The 19,698-nt window shown below is 46.2% G+C and overlaps 1 protein-coding gene across 2 annotated transcripts in view; it reads right to left on the bottom strand.

Moving 5' to 3' along the window:
- MSRA (methionine sulfoxide reductase A) overlaps window positions 1–19,698 on the bottom strand; it is a 342,801-nt gene that overhangs the window by 73,833 nt on the left and 249,270 nt on the right. For both annotated transcript variants that reach the window (XM_053658313.1, XM_037135591.2), the window contains one exon: window positions 15,046–15,152. In XM_053658313.1, the coding sequence (XP_053514288.1) occupies window positions 15,046–15,152 (107 nt within the window). The remainder of the gene's footprint in view (window positions 1–15,045; window positions 15,153–19,698) is intronic.

A 19,698-nucleotide genomic window follows, 5' to 3' on the forward strand; every position in this document is an offset into this window, starting at 1 on the left:
ATAAACTTCTGAGGCCCAATAAACTTCTAATGGATTAAATCCATTTTGGAGATTAGGAAATTACAGCTGAGTGATGAAGGTAGTTATCCGGGCTCAAACATTCAAGACTACGTTGTAAGACCAAGAACTGACTGCCAAGACTAGCCAAGACTGCAGACTCATCCCCTGCACTGAGGTTCCCAAACCCAGCTGTGCACCAAAACCACTCAGGGAGTTCTAAACGCTCCAGATTTCTTGGCCCCACTCCTACAGATTCAAATTCAATTGATGTGGGTGGGGCTCTGGAATTCACAGAACCCTACAAACAATCAACTTCCAGCTTTGTTTTTTAATAGCTATATGATTAGTTGGATGACTCATTTCATATATGAAAGCTTTTTCCACACCAGAAATACTGGTTGGCTTTCTTTTCAGGGCCATTTTTTTCTGTTGTTCTCAAAAAGCCAGTATTTTTGTCATGTTTTGAGCGTTGCTCTGCACGTGAAGCTAAGCATAGACTCAGTCACAGACCAGTGACGGAGGTGGTCCTCTGAGCTCCAGCAGGGCCGTCCAAACCTTTGGCGTCTCTGGGCCACACTGGAAGAAGAAGCATTGTCTTGGGCCACACATTAAGTACATCGTGACACACAATCACACACACACAAAACCTCATAATGTTTTAAGTAAATTTACGACTTTGTGTCGGCTGCATTCATAGCCATCCTGGGCTGCGTGCAGCCTGTGAGCTGCAGGTTGGACACCCCTGCGTGGTCACACATACGCATTTCTGGATTTTGATTCTGCATATGGGTCTCTGCAACATCCTCCCCATCCTAATATGCAGGTACTTGGTAAATCCTTTGGAAGTGAATTGAACTGTGAACATACACCATCCTCACTCTGCAAAGTTGGCTTCACACAGACCTTCTCCTTCATGATTGTGTAGAACATTTCTATTTTGACAATAACCAAACCATCCCAAGATAAAAAAGTGACCACAGTAAGTTTGAGAGAGAGAGCAGTAGTGCGGGTGGGTTAATCATCTCACTGGCTCTGGCACACGTCTCCTCCTGGTCCTCAGCCAGGAGCCTCTGCTCAGCCAAAGTGCACTGTATATGGAGCTTTCGGGTAGACTATCCCCACAAGCAGCCACCAGAAGCAACACAATTTTCTCAAGCCATTAGCCCCTGATCTTGACAAATTAAACACTAATGAAACATTCTTATTATTGGTAAATGTAAAGTGGGCGTGGTAAAGCATGAGTACAAACAGGAAGAATGATCTCATCACAGTCCACCTTCCCCATGCACAACCCTGTCCAGCAATCTGCCCCGTGACAGCATGGAAACAGTATGCCTGGAGTTGGCAACCAAAGGACCAGTATCTGCATCCTGGGCTCAGCCATTACAAGTTGCGTGACCTTCGAAATGATCAGCTTCAGGCTCCTGCGGAGGAGGGATTCATGGGGCCACCTCGCGCTCACTGGAGGAGCAGACGAGAGCGTGCTCATGACATTCCTTCTCACCCTCAGCTATGCCGGCTGGTGCCCTCAGTGTAGCCAGGGAGCAATGGCCGAAGGGTGAAGGCCCTGGGTGCAGCTGGTGCATGCATGACCCCATCACTCATTGGTGGGGACCTCCAGCCCTGCCTGGAAAAGGGAACCCAAAAGGCAGGTGGGGTTCAGCCAGTGAAGCTATACCCGTCTGATTTGCTAGGTGCAGAATCAGGCCTTGGGGGCAGCAATGCAGTTGGCTGGGGTAAGGATTCAAGCAGCCTAGAGCTATGAGGGCGGAGCAGTGACCCCAACGCCACTGTTGAATTCAGAGGTGACTCCAACAAGGGGGAAATGATTCGGAAAACAATCAGGTTCAGGTGTAGATTTTGAAATGGAACACTGTCCTCTTTTCATTTTAGAGTGACAGGGTAATGGTCAAAGTAAATGGAATCTGATAGAAGCTTTTATTCTGACAGCTTAACTGAGGCCCAGGCCCTCTCGCTATGGGGGTGGCTGGGAGCAGAGAGGGTCATTCTCAGAATTTCAAATCCAAATACTACAAACGGAAAGGAGGAGTTCAAGGTGAAGGAAAAGGCAGCCCACGTTTCTTTACCTGCTCTGCTTTTGTCCTTCACACACTTCACACTTGAGGGAGAAACTAATGACATTGACCTTGGGGCCCCCCTTCCACTTGGTGATGTACACAGCTGTGGCGGGCAGTCCCTGCGGGCCCCTGCCCACTGCAGCATGCTCTGTTAATGTGGCCCAGCCAGCAGCTGACTGAAAGCAGTGGCAGGCAGGCACTAGGCACACGACCCCTGACACTGTGGGCCTTTTTTTCCTCCTCTCTGCCAGCAGCCAATGGGCGGGCTCTCTCCACCAGCTGCCATGGCAACAAAAAGACTGCTCTGCAGTGCCCAGAACAGATGTCACATGAGCGAAGATGAATGTGGTGGGGGTGGGGAGCATGTGGTGGGGGCAGAGGAGGATGAGGGACATATCTGGAGTTAAATGGTCGCACCAGAGGGAGTAAGGCACATTTTGAAGCAAGTGCAAAGCAGTAACATCTATTTTCTTTCTTCTCCCTGTCCTTTAAGTTCTAAACCCACATGCACACACACACACACACACACACACACACATCCTTTCATTTCGGCTTCTGAGGTGCTGCAGCTCTCTGGCTTTCATGGCAAAAATGAAAGCTCTGATTTCTCAAAGCCTTTAATGAACATCACCTCCATTGCAGAAAGGCAAGCAGGCACCTCGGAACTGGCTGGATGGCTCTGTTGTGGTGAACTGGGGAAACTCAGAATCACACAGAGCTGAGACAAAATCCCTGGGGATTTTAATGGCAAGCGCACGGCCTCTGTGGGCAAACAACAGACCCTGTTTCGCTCTTGTTGCCACTAAAATGGAAGGGCTCCTACTTCCCTCCCCCCTGGTGTAGATCGTCTGATCGTACCATTCCTAAGGCCATTCTGTATAGACTAAACCAGGGCAAGGCTTATAAATCTACCTGCTTGTGCAACAAAGGCTCTTTTGTTGCCTCTAAAATAGATCCTATCCTTGCTGAAATACCGAGTTTAAAATGTTTCCACTGCCTTCCATTTATCTTACACTGAAATTAACAAGCAGAGCCTGTGCACGCAGGCGCGCTCACTAAACCTATATATTAGTAGGTAAGATAAGAGTGATATTAGCAGCAGGCAGGCACTAGACGCTGCAGGCCCCCTTTTCTCCCTGCTTGCAGCCAGTGGGCAGGAACCTAATCCTGTTCCTGTTATCAGACCACAGGAATCAGTGTGACAGGAGGAATGATGTACAGATCCTGTCCTAATCCGACGGATGAAACCCACCGAAATGTGCCAGAGGATGGGAAGATGTTGCTGAGCATTATTTTGCACTTGTCCTTAATTCCCCCAACAAACATTCATGGAGTGCCGGCTTTATACGAAGTGCCACACCGACCGATGCAAAGCAAGGGAAGGTCCCACTTACAATCAGGAGGGAAAAGAAACATGGGAGCTCTCAAAAGAGGCTGGACGAAATGAGCACAGCCAGCTCAGCAGGATGAGAAGACGGGCGAGGGCGGGCTCCCAGAAGTGTCCTGGGGTGTGGGGGGACGAGAGCACCAATTCTGTGACAGTCACCTGACCGACATACCATTATCATACAATGCTTACGACACCCTAAGAAGTATCCATTATTATCCTATGTAACAAAGCAGGGGGTCCAGGCTCAGAGGGGTTAAAGTCATACCATTAGCAAATGGCAGTGTCACTGTTGTCCCAATCCTGCCCACACCTCCATGGGGTTTGCTCCATCAACCAAGCGGCACGTAGCCGCAAAGAATGCAGCTGTAACATCAGTGAAACTGTGGACTTCAAACACACCCTGCATAGTTCCTAATACATGTTGAGACAAACACATAATTATTTAAATTTAAAAGGGTCACCTGGATACACCCCAAAGTCATTTTGTGTACTACATGGGTACGTACGTCACACTTCGGGAGCCCCTGCATCTTCCCATGCTGGCCTTGAAAGATGAATGGGAACATGGCCCATGGAGAATGTGAATTCACTCAAATGTCACTCCAGCTCAATCCGGGTTATTCTGTGTATATGCCCCCCATAAAATGAAAATGTCTCCTTGGTCCTCACAAGAATGCTTTCTTCTATCATTATTTTGACCAGTCGGTGGAATCCTAAGGTGTCTGCAAAGCACACGAATGAAAAGCAGTGGACTTGAATAGAAGGCTGAAGGTCAGCAATGACCTTGTCAGCATTGCTCCTGGAAGCTGCCCTTGCAGGGCAGACTCCACCCTGGATGCGGTCCCCTGCCACTGCAGCAACAGGCTATCACCACCAGAGGGCAGTGGCACAAACCAGATTTTTCATTTGGACCCAAATGTGGATGCAGTTTAATAATATGTAAAGCCTATTATTACAAGCTTTTCCTCTCCCCACTCCCTATTAATGAACAAATGCTCAGGGGTAATGCAGACATTTCTAAATACAGTGCAAGAAAGGGCAATCTGTACTCATGCACAGAGAGTCTAACACACAGTAATGAGTGAGAATGAAAATAATCACCTAGATGCAACCAAACCATTAAGGCTAAAGATTTAGCTGCCTGTATGGCCGCGTACAGAGAAAGAGAGACACCTAACTCCAGAAATGGGCAATTTTAAAACATTTCTTTCACAAGTTCTTATTTTGAGTTCACAATGATGCCTGTAATGATAACCACAAAGCTACAAAAGGGGTGCGAGGGGAACTGCCCCTTTATTGCTGGGCGTACAGAGGGGGAGTTTTCTCTTTGACTAAGGTAAGTGAATGAGTTATTCAGGGCCCTTCCATGGGCATTTAAAAATCATAAGTCCATGCTTTAAACAACAGCACAAGTAAAAAAAATTAAAAAGAAGAACTGGCTAATCCCCCAGCCACAAAATATCAACTGACATTTACCCATGACTACTCAGGGCCCTACTATGCAAATAAGTGACGTTTGGTGTTGGTGAAGGCAGAGTCTCTTGGTGCTCCTACTGGTTTTAACACCATAGCACAGAATACAACAGACTGCAAGGGGGCACTTCTGGTACGCAACCCACCCATTTGCCTGTGAACAAATGCAGGGAAATAGCCCTGCTATCTGCTCAACTTGTGACAGAAAGGAAGATTCTCTGGCCCCGTATGCTCACAATGGTTTAAGACCTAAGGGCCTCGGGAAAAGCAGGATGCAGGCAGCCTTGTCTGTGGAGTCACCCCACGAAGCCCTGATATTCGTAAAAATTGCTTGACAGATTACTAGGCACCGCCACACAGTGTGTGAGAGAAGCATATGAAATTCAGAGTCAGATAACTCTGGCTCCCTAAACGTCCTATATGGGTCATCCTGGGAGTGTGACTGGAACCCTCGGAGCTTCGGCTCCTCCTGGGGCAGGCAGGAGAACAGGTCCTGAGCCGTCTCCGCATGTGGGGGTGAGGGCCACTCACGGCATGTGGGACAAAGCACTGGGAACTGCTGAGATTTATTTTTAAACATTTCGCTTTTATTTCTCCCATTTCATAGACGGAACTAGAACTTTAAAGACCTGTCCAAGGTCATGGTCAGTAAAACGGAGCAGGACCCCAGACAGTGGTTCTCATCCAAGGCCATGGTTCTTCCCACCCCTTCACAGCACCTTGGTCAGCTTGAGCTGCCCTCACAAAGTACCCCAGGCTGGGCGGCTTAAAGCAAAAGACATTTATTTGTCATAGTTTGGGAGGATGGGAAGTCACAGAAAAAGGTATCAGCAGGGTAGGTTTCACTGTGAGGACTGTTCTGACTTAGAGATGGCCGCCATCTCACTGTGTGCTTACCCGAACTCTTCTTTGTGTGCACATAGAGAGAGAGAGAGCGTGCTCCGGTGCCCTATCTTATACTGCCCGGATCCCATCATGGGGCTCCACTCTCGTGGTCTTAACTAGCCCTGATTGCCTCTCCAAGGCCCCACCTCCAAATGCCATCACACTGGGGGTTAGGGCTTCCACAGGAGGTGCGACACAAACACTCAGTCCATACAAAGGGTAACAGTGGCCTTCTATACCCGGTTACGCCTTTTCAGTTCAGGCCAACAAGTATTTGCTGACAGTCCACTAGCGAGCACAGTACCAGGCCTCGGGGAAGACAGGGATGAGTAAAAGAGCTCAGTGAGGGCCAGGAGCGCTCCCGGGAAATGGTCTGGTTTCCTGGGAGGAAGGAGCGCCGTGACACGTGGATGTCTGCGGCTGTGTACAGTGCTGTTTGTCAGGGCCACTTCACGAGATCATCTTCAGATAGGTGTGCCTGAAACAGCTGTAACGCGAATCTGGCAACTAATCAGCATGTAATATTCGACAAGATAATTAATGCAGTAGTTTACTGAGGAAGGTGGGGGAAGGTAAGGAAGAAGGGCCATTTTCAAATTTTCAGCCTGTAGATATTTATAAGAAGACACAAAGGATCTGTACCTCTTGGTAGAAAATGATCAAGTCTGGTTATATTATGATAATTATGGCATAACTGGATATTTACTAAGTATATTTAATTTTTCTTAATTGAGTTGCCAAAATTAAAACTACTTTTTAGACTGGAAAACTGAAGGGGCAAGTGGCTCAGCTTCAGTTACTGTACGAGTATATTGGGCGACTTCTACGTGGTAGCAGTATGTGTGTGTAAGCAGTATCTGTATATATATTGAGTCCATAACAAGTGGTATATTTCACATGTATATATAATCTCATTGAATTCTTACAACAAACCTATGAGGAAATTTTGTTATCCACACTTGGGTAATTTTAAAATGAAGGCCAGAAAAGTTGGGGATTCACAAATAGTGACTAAGTACTAGAATATTCTTGCCAACCATTCAAGCATTATTTTGATTACTTACACACAAACACATAATTTCCCAGCCCAACTCCTCCCAAGTCTAGCTCTTAGGATTTTTTTCTGTTGTTATATTTGGTATGCTGCTTCACCTTGGTAAGCAGTATGGGGGTGAGGCTGGGCCTTTTATGAAGGCAGAGATGTTTGAAAGGGGATTAGCTTATGTGAATTCCCCCTTCCCTTCAAAATTAGACACGGACCCCGAGAGACTTGGGGTCCATCCTCTCTGGAAGCCAGGTGGGCACCCACTTGGCAGCCAATGTCTCCTGTGCAGCCCAAGAGAGAGTTTCAGTCCCCATTTGAGGCAGTGACACGTGACAGTGGCATGCTGGAAACCAGACTGAATAACGGTGACCCCCAAATGCCCATGTCCTAATCCCTGGAACATGTGACTCTTACTCTATATGGAAAAGACTTGGTGGATATGATTAAATGAAGGGCATGAAATGGGGAGATTATCTTGGATTACCTGGTGGGCCCTCAATGATGTCACACGTCCTTATAAGACAGAGGTAGGGGGAGACCGGACACAGAAGAGGAGGAGGCCATGTGACCTCCAACGCAGAGACTGGAGTGATGAGGCCACAAGCTGGGCAATGTTGGCAGCCACTCGAAGCTGGAAGAGGCAAGGGAGGGATTCTGTCCCAGAGCCTCCAGAGGGAGCACAGCCAGCAGAAACCTTCAATTCCGGCCCAGGGAAACTCACAGTCAGAGAATGAATTTCTGTTGGTTTAAGCCACCTGGCTTTTGGAAGTTTGTCATGGTAGCCATAGGTTAACTACAGTAGGGGAAAACAGAGATTTGGCGAATTAGAGAAAGGAAGATGGTTTCATACACCAACCACTGACTTCATTGCACCAAATAGTGTTTTATGGCTGTGATATTTAGCAACTTCTTGTGTCAAGAGAGACAGCTAGACCGGCTCTGCAGTACGGAATGTCACGGTCAATGCAGGAGTTGGTTCCTGCAGGTCTGAAGAGCACGCTGAACAAAGCAGCCGTTCCTTGAAACGCTGAATTTGGGCTCTTGGTGGCAGCAGTGAATCCATGCAGGAATCGACTCTGGAATAGTACAAAGAACTACAGAGTCACGCTTTGTGACGGCTGCGCAGCCGTAACATTTTCCATGAGTGACTGTAGTTCTCTCGTCCTGAGTTCCCAGATCCCTTTAGCTTCAACAGCTCTGAGACCTGAACAGGAACTGTACGCCGTGATAATTCGGCACTCTGGCTAGCAGTTACACATGTCCTATGGCAAGACAGCAAAATGATCGTGTGGAACCTTGTAGGCTAAGGAGTTTGGGCTTTACTCTAAATGTCATGGGGAAGCCACGGGCCGTCAACATGGAAGGCAATGACTGGGGTTAGACTCAGGAAGAGGCTCTGACCGCCCTGCGTGGGGAGGTGGTACGCAGACAGGTCAGCCGTTCGGTGGTCCAGAAATTAGGAGACGAACACGGAAATGAAAGAGAAGGCACACTGGAGGTATATTCAGAGGCAGAAGCGAGAGTAATCTGATTACTGGAGGTGAGGAGTGAGGAAAAGGTGACTCGGGGACTCCTAGGAGCCTGGTACAAGTGAGTTAACAAGGACGGCAGGTGCGGTGGGAAGAGCTGCGGGGCCCATTTCAGGGGGTGCGGGGGTGGTAATGAAGCTCCAGTTTAGGGAATATTATGTTAACACACAGAAATAACAACGAAGTGGTGGATTATGGGGATCTGGAACCCAGAAGCTAGTTCCAGCCCTAAATTTTGAGCATCACTGACACAGAGATGATATTTAAACTATGCTAGAAAAAAAGAGCAAAAACTTGGTTGCATCGGTAGGTAGGTTATTTCAAAATGAAAGCTGTTTCTCTCTCCCTCCACCGCCCCCCCCCCCCCCCCCCCCCCAGAAACCAAATATGAACTTGTCAGGGCTTCGCTGGAGAGCTTGGGGAGTCGCTGACTATCTGGCTGCAATCTGAGTGCTTTGGGAAGAAAATTAAATAATCAAAGCTGAGGCCCTGGCTGGTGTAGCTCAGTGGATTGAGCTCGGGCCTGAGAACCACACGATTGCGGTTTGATTCCCAGTCAGGGCACATGCCTGGGTTGCAGGCCAGGTCCCAGCAGGGGACGCACGGGAGGCAACCACACATTGATGTTTCTCTCCTTCTCTTCTTCCCTTCCCCTCTAAAGATAGATAAATAAAATATTTTAAAAAATAATCAAAGCTGAAAATGATAAAATGATAAAATTTAGGGAAGACAATTAAATAATCAAAGCTGAAGCAATTCTGAAAAATTCTTGCTGTAATCCAATCATCGCCTACTGCTTTTACCTTTCACTTTGGGTGCCTTTCTTTAAAATGACACTATACGGAGTATAGATGTCAGGTTGTTAGACAAGTGAACTTGAAGGTAAACTGTGGTAAGTGCTTAAAGACGACAGCTATGCTGAAGGTCTGGCTGGGTGAATGGACGGATGGGTGGCTGGGTAGACAGATGGATGAACAAACAGACCGAGGGACCGAGAGAAACGGATTTTTAAACAATTTTATATTTAGCACATAGTGGGTTACTGAACATTCATCCAAGGTTTATCCAGAGGAAAGGCTGAGCCTGCCGTTCCTGAAGCTCAGAGGAGTCGGGAAGGAGGTGGGGGTGGGGGCCGCGGACGGGCCATGCGGCCGGGAGAGCAGTCTGTAGACTGACCAACTCTCTATCCAATTTCAAGAAACAGAATGTATCAGTGATCAAAATATTTAATCCCTAAATGAAAAAGAGTCACGTTTTCAGGACGTAAGAATCACATGTGAATATCTCCCACCCCACCAAAGGCCACGATTCAGTGTCGAATATTAGAAAATGTTGGTCATGACAGGTTCACCTGGGAGGTAAACTATCTACACTCGATAATCTGAAAACACTTAATAATATATCGGATTATCTCCTCCAATTAATAGCATTAACATATATTTCACCATGAAACCCTGAAAAGAAATTTACCAAACGCAATCATGAGAAGATTACAAAGCCTTGCTCCAAAGGCGAGAGCACCCCCGAGTTTGTGCGGAGCAGCCAGCGGTCGGATGCTGGGAGCAGAACCCGGCAGTCTCAAGGCCAGCGAACTCGGGGAGGCTTTCCTCTCACTCTGACCCTCTTCTGAAGGCGCCCAGGGCTCTAGTCTGAACGGAAACCGCTCCAGCCGCCCCTCCTTTCTGGGCCGTCAGTGAGCCTGGGGTCTGCAACCCAGCCGACTTCGCACAGGACCACAGTCAAGATGAAAATCACTTTGGGTTTCTGGCTCCTCAGCAGTACTGCACATCTAATTAGCTCAACAATTGGTCCCTGTGATAAAATCAGCCAATTTTATGTTCGAATGGCTGCTCTGTGGTAAGCAATACCGTCCCTCTAAACTTCGCGTGTGAAGAAGTTGCTGAAGAAGCTGGTTACTAGGAGGTCATGGGGGGGGGGGGAGGCAAACTAGTGAAGACCGTTAAATTAGGAACCTAAGTCAATGTTAGAGTTAGGACGTAGGGGTCCCCCCAGGGCCCGAGTAAGATGAATTCCCCGAACACAGTCACAGGGCCAGAAATGCCACCTCTTAGAGGGGAAAGCAGTACCCAGACATGAAACACACGGCAGGAGTCATCCGCAGAATCTCCCCATGCTTAGGAATAAACCTAGATGTTGACGAGGAGATGACAGAGTCCTACACCCTGATCTAGTGTTGCTGAGAAATGACTCCTCCTCCTGAAGGCCTCTGCGGTTTCAGGAAATTTGTTCAAGGTTACAGGAGGCGGAAAACCCAGGGAAGCCAAGGCCCCTCTTCAGTGTCCTCGTACCCTTCGCCCCGGGGGAAGGTGACAGGTGCTGCCCGAGACTTGCTCCCTGCTCTGCGGGAGCATTGGAAACGACATGACTTTTCAGGTTAGTTTAGGGTCACAGGTCAGCTTCTTTATGGTGTAAAAGCTAATAATGTCGCCCCTCACAGACACTGCAAATTATTGATTTCTTTTTTGGGGGTGTGTCTATTATTGATTATATCAATTGAATGGACAGTTAGAAATCTACAGAAGTTTCAAAACTAGAAACAGATACATGAATGAACACAATTTTACATAAAGAGAGATACATAAATACCTCAATATAAACATATCCATTTTATTTATGTATGTATAGAGGTAAATATAGTCACAGATATGTAAATGACTTCATTTATATAAAGGGCTTTAAACAGTAATTAGCATGTAGTAAGAACTCAGTTGGTACTGTTGTTGCTATTCTACTATTACCAGTATTATTATTACTTAGTTACCCATATACTATATATAAAATATACTGTATAAAGTACATATATAACTGTATATTATGTAACTGTGTAATTGTAGCAGGATTCCTGCTGAAAATTAAACTTGTGCTTCTCTTTCTCTGCTCTAACAGAGGCACCAGAAAGTCACCGGACTGTGGTGAACTGTCCCTGAGGCACTGTGGTGGGCTGCCCGGCCTGGCCTGCGCCTCCAGAAAGAGGCAGGAGAGCGTGATTCCTGTGCAGCAGCTCTGCTGCCCACGAGGACCTGGGCTCCGTGGCAGCCCCACGTCCTGGCAACAAGCCAGAGCTAGAACACGAGGCCTGTGGTCTTGAGGGTCCCAGCCCGGGAGCCAGACTGATGTGCCCCCTGCCTTCAGTGCCATCCGAGGCCAGTTTTACTGATGTGACCAAGTAAAAGAGATGGGCCAGGATCTGTTCTCCGAGTCAGTGAGAGAGCAGTTGTATGTGATTATGTTCATTAACAGCGATGAATATCTGGTTGATGGGGACACATTTGCAACCCTGATATTTATGCAAATAAGACCCTACTTTCAAAAACCAAGCAAAAAATGTACTTATGAATGAATATTTGTATTTAAGTCCTGTATGCTTTGGTACAGAACACCCAACAAGCATTGGGTTAGAACAACTGTCTAGAATATAAGATTATAAGATTAACATTGAGCAAACAGACAAAAATAACAGAGGAAGTATTAAGACAGTTGACTAATATTCACTATCTAAATTTTATCTCATTTGTGTGTCAGTCATCTAAAATCAGTGTGGGTTCCACTCAAAGCCAAGGGCAAGAAACTGTCCTGGGATAGAACTTGGAATATGAGGGGTGTGACAGCCCCTCATCATCACAGGAAGGCGCCAACCTTTCAAACGTAAAATTCAAACTGTGAAACCCAACATGCCAGCTCATTTTGAGATATTCTGGAGGGAAATATCCTTCCAGAGGGTCTTAGTGTTACTATATTACGGGAATGTGAATCATTACAATAGTCCATTTATACATAGCATGAATTATAGGTAACTTTACGTATTAACTACTAAGACTGCCTTTGTGATTACATATTGTGAGATTAAACCATACAGCACCATGTTTAAGTTCTGGCTCGGGGCTGTCTCTCTGCTGCGTCCAGACCAGCGTCCTGCCTGGCACAGGCACTGCCCCACCCAGTGCTCCAGTGCTGGTGTTATTCAGTTCTAGGCCTTCTCCACCCATCTCTTACCACTCTTCCTAAGTGATTCTATCAGCAATTGGGCTCCACTTACCAAGTGTCAGTAAACTCCCAACAGTAACACGGGCTGCCATTTGTTGAGCACTTGCTATGTGCCAGGCCGGGTACTTCCCAGGCGTTGACCCAGTTAATGGTCAAAGCCACGCTCCCTGTGAGGCAGGAGCGACCACGGGAGGCCCATATCAGGGGCAGCTCAAACTCCAATCTCTGAACTTCCCTTCCCTTCCCCACACATCTGCTTCTGCTCCTCCACACCATCACACAAAGCGCCGCCATCCAGACATGTGTAAGTCGTCCTGGACTCCTCCCTCCCACGTGTCCTCCGCTTCCAATCAGCTCCAAGTCCCAGGAGCTGCACTTCCTGAGGACCCCTCATCCCACTCAGACTTTACCCATCCTGGTCGAAGCCCCTCATTTCTGGCCTAGAGTCTTACAACGGCTGCCCAACTCATCTCTCTGTGTCATCTTATTTTTCTAACTCTGGTTACTCTACTGACTTAACCTTATGATGCCGGGCATCTGAAATGTGGGGATCATAATGAGGTCTCTCGCCCTTACAGGTTTGCTTGAGTAGATAAGTAGATAGGCTGGCACTGGCTTCTCAGTGTCAGTCGCTTGATAAAAATTTACTCAGCTGATGTGCAAACTAGACCATGTGATGCCAGAGGCTCCACGCTTAGCTGCCACCACGGAAGCCCACCTTCACCAGACAAGTCATGATGAAAAGGGGCATGGGAAAGAATAATTTATAATTAAAAGTGTTTTAGGACAGGAATATAAATAGACTCAAATTACTACTAAACTCAGCTTAAAACAATAAACATTTACTATCTTGTGGTTTCTATAGCACAACTTCGTTAGGTGCCTCTGGCTTGAGGTCTCCCATGAGGCTGCAGCCACGTCGTCAGCTGGGGCTGCGATCTCATCTGAAGGGCTGACCGAGGCTGAGGGGCTTCCAGGCTCGCCAAGTGGTTCTTGGAGGCCTCTGCCCCTTGCCACGTGAGCCTTTACACAGGGCTGCCTGGAGACACAGCTGCTGCTTTGCCCCTGGGCAAGCGATCCAAGAGACACAGTGAGGGAGAAAGGGACCCCTGGCTGGAAGTCACAATCTTTAACCAACTCACCTCAGAGGAAACATCCCACCCCTTCTGTCATTCAATGGAAGAGAGTTATAAAATCCAGCCCATACACAAGGAGAAGGGATTGCACGTGGCCAGAGACCACAGAGGGCCATGCTAGAGGCTGCCTATGACTATCACCAGGTAGACAGCCCAGCTCCCCGAGGTGGGGGTGGACGTGCTGAGGGAGGAGTGGGGCCCCAGCAGCATCTCCTTAGCCCTCTCTGCTTTCAGAGTTATGCTGACCACAAGTTGCACGGCCTCTCAACTTTCTGGCATGGGTGCGGAGAGTGCAGTGATGTACTGTCATCACTGCCTCTGTCCCACTGTCACCTCTGCCACCCTGGGAGATAGGGGGAGGACCCATACATTCCTGGGAATCGCTGCACAGACGATTCACATAATTGTAAAACAGATAAGCATCACAGTAGCTACCAGCTCTGTTGTTAAATGTGAATCCAGATTAGGGGGGGTTCGGGGCTGGGTAAAAAAAGTGAACAGACTGAGAAGTGCAAACTGGTGCTTACGGAAGAGACAGAGATTTCAGCATGGGGAATGTAGTCCATACTATTGTAATAACCATGTATGGAGCCAGGCGGGTGCCAGGAATACGGAAGGCACCACTCTGTGAAGTGCAGGACTGTCTAACTACCATGCTGTACATCTGAAGCTGGTACAGAATAGTACTGAATGTAAACTGTAGCTTAAAAATTTTTTAGATGTAACTTAATTTAAAAAATAAAGTGGATATAAGTATAACTATTAAAAAGAAAATAGAACAATAATTCAAATTTAAAGATGATCATGAACTTCTAAAAATTAAAGCAACTCAACTTATTTTTACAAGAACTAAATCTCTATTGGAAGGGATTTAAAAAATACAATGCAAGTTAATAGGGAAGATAATTATTTTATGATATAATGTCTGTATTTCAGAGAAGTATTTTTTTTATTATCATTCAATCTACTGCTATGAGCAAGGCAGAAAGTTCTCCAGGCTGAACTGTGTGAAGAGACACAGGAAAAAGGGCCATCCATCTATGAGCCCAGAAGGGAGGCCTGGGGTCCCAGAAGGAACCCAAGTCTGCTGACACCTTGATCTTGGACTTCCAGCGTCCAGACTCTGAGAAAACACATTTCTTTTGCTCAAGCCACCCAGTCAGTGGTACTTTGTTATGAAAGTCCATGAAAACAAATACAGAAAGAGAAAGAGAAATTCAGAGAGAGAGGCAGAGAAGGACAAAGAGAGAGGAAGAAAGACTATACATTAAGTAGTTTTTCAAAGAGAAATGCATAAGGGCCTATTATTAAAATCTCATTTATCACATTTATGGAGCAGAGTGGCTCTATTCCAGGAGGCTGACAGAAATTTCCCCAAAACGTGCAAACAGAACACAGTGCCAGGTGAAAAGAACCAGACTCTCCCTCAACAGGTGGGGTCCAACCTGGTGGGGGCAGAGGGCAGGGGCTGACGGAGGAGCCCAGGAGCAGCAGGACATCTTACCTTTTGGTAGTCCTCTCTGGACCTCAGGGCCGCCTCCATGTGCATGGTGGAGGTCGGGTAGATGGCTGAGCGGTACTGAGAGCCGTGATCGTTGCCTTGGCGCATGCCTGGGAGAGTGGGAAGCAGAGAGGATGACTGGGGTCAACTGGGCAACAAGAGCAGCACCACACATTCTCTAGGCTTCGTGTGGGAGGTGCTGCTTTTCATTTTACCTTAATACCTCTCTTCTTAAAATACACATGCCATGTACCTGTTTTGCCTTGCCTGTTTCAATGATAACCAAGATCTTTGAACTTAGGTAAATTTATCACAGGTCTTAGATCACGGTAGATGCTCTATAAATATGCATTTTCTTTTTTTTTTATTAATTTATGAGGGAAGGGAAGGAGAGAGGGGAAAATTCTGAAAGGGTAATATGCATTTTCCTATGCAGATATTTAAAGCACAACCTAGTGCATTTATCCCTTGCAAAGCACTGCGGTACACATTATTTCCTTGGATCCTAATGAGAAGCCCTCTGCGGCAGGGATTGTTGTCCCTCAGCCGGCAGGTAAGGAAACGTGAGGGTGTTCACGTCAGTGCCTGGATTACTGCTTGGCGTGTGGGAGGTGCCTCTAAAGGACACAGTCACTGATGTTCAGGGAACGTAAAGGTTTGCCTAAGATCACACACCTCATCGGAAAAAGCCCCGCGACTTCACGTTGGCCCAGTACACTTTCCACCCTGTCACAGCTGCTGGGCGTAGATGGTGGTCAATTTCTAACTGACTGATTTAGTCCTCCAAGCTAAATAGCCATCGGCTTCATATAGATCCCCTGTTGCTCTTCATCCATTTACTGCATCATTCAGGAACCAGTTTCAGTTTTTAACAAGTGTCCCAAAACTCCAACTGAAGATTCAACCTTCCAGAGAAAACTAGTTCCCTAGTTCACACGTGAATGTCCATGCGTGTCAGCTGGGCATGTTGTTGAGGTGCAGGTTCTGATTCCGCAGGGCTGGGGTCAGCCTGACGTCCACATTTCCAAGCTGCTCTTGGGTAGTGTGGAGTCAGCAGACCAGACTTCGCGGAGCAAGGGCTTAGTGTTTGCCCAGAGATTTTCAAGATTCCTTTACAGTCTGTCAGCAACGTTTTTAGTTCCAGTGACGTGGTGAGGAAAACCCAGGTATGCCGCTGACAACGCCCCCTCCACCCCACCATGCCTCGTGTCCGCTCTCACACACACCCCTTCTCGACCTTTGAGACTTCGTTCAAGCATCTTCTCTCCGGAAAACCTCCCTCGATTGCTCCTCCCAGCTGTGACAGTCACTGACTCCTCTGGATCCCTTGGGCCTTGCAGGCCCCTCTCTTAGAGATTTTATCTCACTGCACTGTTACTGTGCGGCTGTCCTGCTCGCTCCTCTGGGAGCCTTCCAGGGGGCGGGGCTTCACAGATGTAGTACCGGGTACACTGTCAACCAGACGATACACTTCCACAAATACCTGTTGTACGAGGAATGCATGCGTTCATACCTTGTGACCCAAGGCCCCGCATTCGATACTGGAGTGCTGTGTCACATTCGCTTTGTAAATGTAAATGTCCATGCAAATACAAATACAAGAATCTTTCGTAGGAGCTACAGGAAAGGCTACCAATGACTGATATGTTTGATGTTAGAGGTAAGTGTGGTAGCTGCAGACTCTGAAGGGTCACTATGGCTGTTTTGGACAGGCAAGCTAGAATCCATGATCCAAACTTCAGGAAAGGACAGAGGGTTAACTCATAACAAAAGAGTAGGATTTAGGGTCAGGCCATAGGCTATCTATGCTGTACACCTGTGTGCACGTGTGGGGGGTTATTTCTGATGCCTCTTTGTTCACTCCCCAGCTTAGCTGATTTCTTGGAAATCCCATTCTCCCACCTTCAGAGTCATTCCTGTCCTCAGTGCAGAAAGGTCACATGGGGACCAGGAACTAATTAGTAGCTAAAAGAACCAATAATGACACAAAAATATTAACTTAATAATGTATAATGAAAATAAATCATCTCATCCCTCCAATAAATAAACGCCAAATTAAAATAGCTATTTCAGCCCTAGCTGGTGTGGCTCAGTGGATTGAGCACCAGCCTGCAAACCAAAGGGCTGCCGGTTCAATTTCCAGTCTAGGGCACATGCCTGGGTTGCATGGACCAGGTCCTCAGTGGGGGGCATGCGAGGGGAACCACACAGTGATGTTTCTCCCCCTCTTTCTCCTTCCCTTCCCTTCTGTGTCAAAATAAATAAATAAAATCTTTTTAAAAAATAATAAAAATAGCGATTTCATTCCTGTGTGAGTTACAAGTTTACATAAGCATTCTAATATTATTGAGGTATACAATATGTAACTGTCACTATAGTATATACATTACTTACAATATATACTATAGAAGTATTATTAGAGTATAAGTATTAATGCAGCACCTCACAGGTACCAAGGACTTTTCCCGGATGCTGAGGATACAGCGATGAACGCAAGCAAACCCTCCCTTCACAGAGCTCCCGTAGCAGGGGTACCCGAGGGACAGCACAGCAGACCTTCCAGAACAGCAGACATTCCAGAACAGCACTTTGGCAATCCTTTCCCTTGGCCTTCTTCAATCCCCTCCTTCAGGTACAAGCAGGGCTTTTCTTGCCTCGCTACCTCTCGCCCTTCTGTGCATAAAGACATGATGGGGGTAGCATTACTCTCCACAAAGAAAACAGGCTGCTGGATGGCTGGTGTTTGGTAAAAGCTGACCCTCCCCATTTAGCATGAGATGCAGGAAAGCAGGGTCTGCGTGCAGAGTTGATTACATCTATTGAAGATTTTTCTTTTAAAAGAGAAATCAGTATGTGAGTAAAAGAGAATCTGCAGGTGTGACATTTCTATTTTCAACAAGTTTTTCTAAAGACTCCATATGCCTTGTACAGTGAAGACAACAGATATCTGTATGTTTGGCTGAAGATCTTTGAACTGTCAGAGGCTCATGAGAAATTATTGCTCATGGATAAAAACCAGCTTTTTACCAAGAAAAAGGGGAATAATGAAAAATTATTCCAAGTATATGGTACAATAATGGGCTCTTCCACTAATCATATTTGCACAAATAATCTGATAGAGTGCATCATGAAACCCTTAAGCTTACATCCATATTTAGAGCGTCTCTGTAGTGACACGACAGCTTAAGGGCAGAAACATCTGGAGGGTTGCACAGAAGTGTGTGGTTGGGCAGAGAGGATGCACAGGTCGCCATTCTAGACAAGTATGTAAGACAACGCATTCACTCTGTGACTTCTTTTAGATTTTTAAAAAATTGTATTTTTCAGTTATAGGTGACATACAATATTATGTTAGTTTCAGGTAAACGACATAATGATTAGACATTCATCTGGCACCATACCTAGTTGTTACAATATCACCGACTATATTTATTTTACTATACTTTACACCCAAAGAAGGGAAGGGAAGGAGAAAGAGGGGAGAGAAACATCATTTTTCCATCAAGCCAGCCAGGGCCCCATGACTATTTTTACAACTGTAATTTGTAGCTCTCACTCCCTTCCCCCTTTGTGCCCACGCCCTGACACCCCTCACATCTGGGGACTATCAGTTTGTTCTCTGCATCTATGAGTTTGCTTTTGTTTTGTGAGTTTATTTTGTTTTTTAGATTTCACATATAAGTGAAATCATACAGTATTTGTCCTTCTCCATCTGACTTATTTCATTTAGAATAATTCTATCATCCACAGTGTTGCAAATGGCAAGATTTCATTCTCTGTATGACTGAGTAATATTCCATTGTATAGATGCTGTACATCCTCTTCATTCATTGAATAAAATATCTATGAATAAATTTAACCAAGAAGGTAAAAGAAAAACTGTATTAGAAAAACTGTAAGAGACAGAAGAAAGAAACTAAGGAAGGTACAAATAAGTGGAAGAATATCCCACAGTCAAGGATTAGAAGTATTAACATTGTTAAAATGTCCATATTATCCAAAGAAATCTACAAACTCAATCCAGTCCCTATCAAAATATCAATGGCATTTTTCAAGGCAATGCATTTCTATAAAAATTAATCCATGTATTATTTATGTAATTAGGGGCTATACTACTGCTGCAATCCAGGATACGAATTTAAACTCTTCCCTGAAGCTGTGATCCCTTTATTTAAATTGTAATTTGATCATCTGTTAATTTTAATACTACAAAAATAATATAGTTCTCGCCACTGTTGCCCTTGTCTTCTTTGTGCAGATTTGGGGTGACCCCACTCACTCTGGGCAGCTTTGAAGATGAGTGACATCATGGGCACTACCCACAGCTCCGCTCCAGACTCCCTGCACCTTGCCCTCGCGGAAACCCAAACTGACTGCTCATTCACTGGAAAGGTGACAGTTATTCACACCACTGCAGCCAGCATCTGCAGGTCTTACAGATTTGAATTTACAGCTCTGACCTTCTGACCTCTTTTGGCTGTTCTAATGAGACTAGAAGTTCCCCTGTGTCAGAAAAAAATACAAACTCTCTTCCTGGTCACTCTGGCTAAAGCCCTATCTGGCCAGGAAAAAAGACAAGAAAGTGCTAAAGAGATACATGCAGTTGGGGATGGAGAGAAAACATCGGAGCCTTTATTTAGACTTCCTTGCATCTGG

Source organism: Artibeus jamaicensis, unplaced genomic scaffold (assembly GCF_021234435.1).
Source record: "Artibeus jamaicensis isolate MK-2021 breed Jamaican fruit bat unplaced genomic scaffold, CSHL_Jam_final scaffold_537, whole genome shotgun sequence".
Classification (NCBI taxonomy): Eukaryota; Metazoa; Chordata; class Mammalia; order Chiroptera; family Phyllostomidae; genus Artibeus; species Artibeus jamaicensis.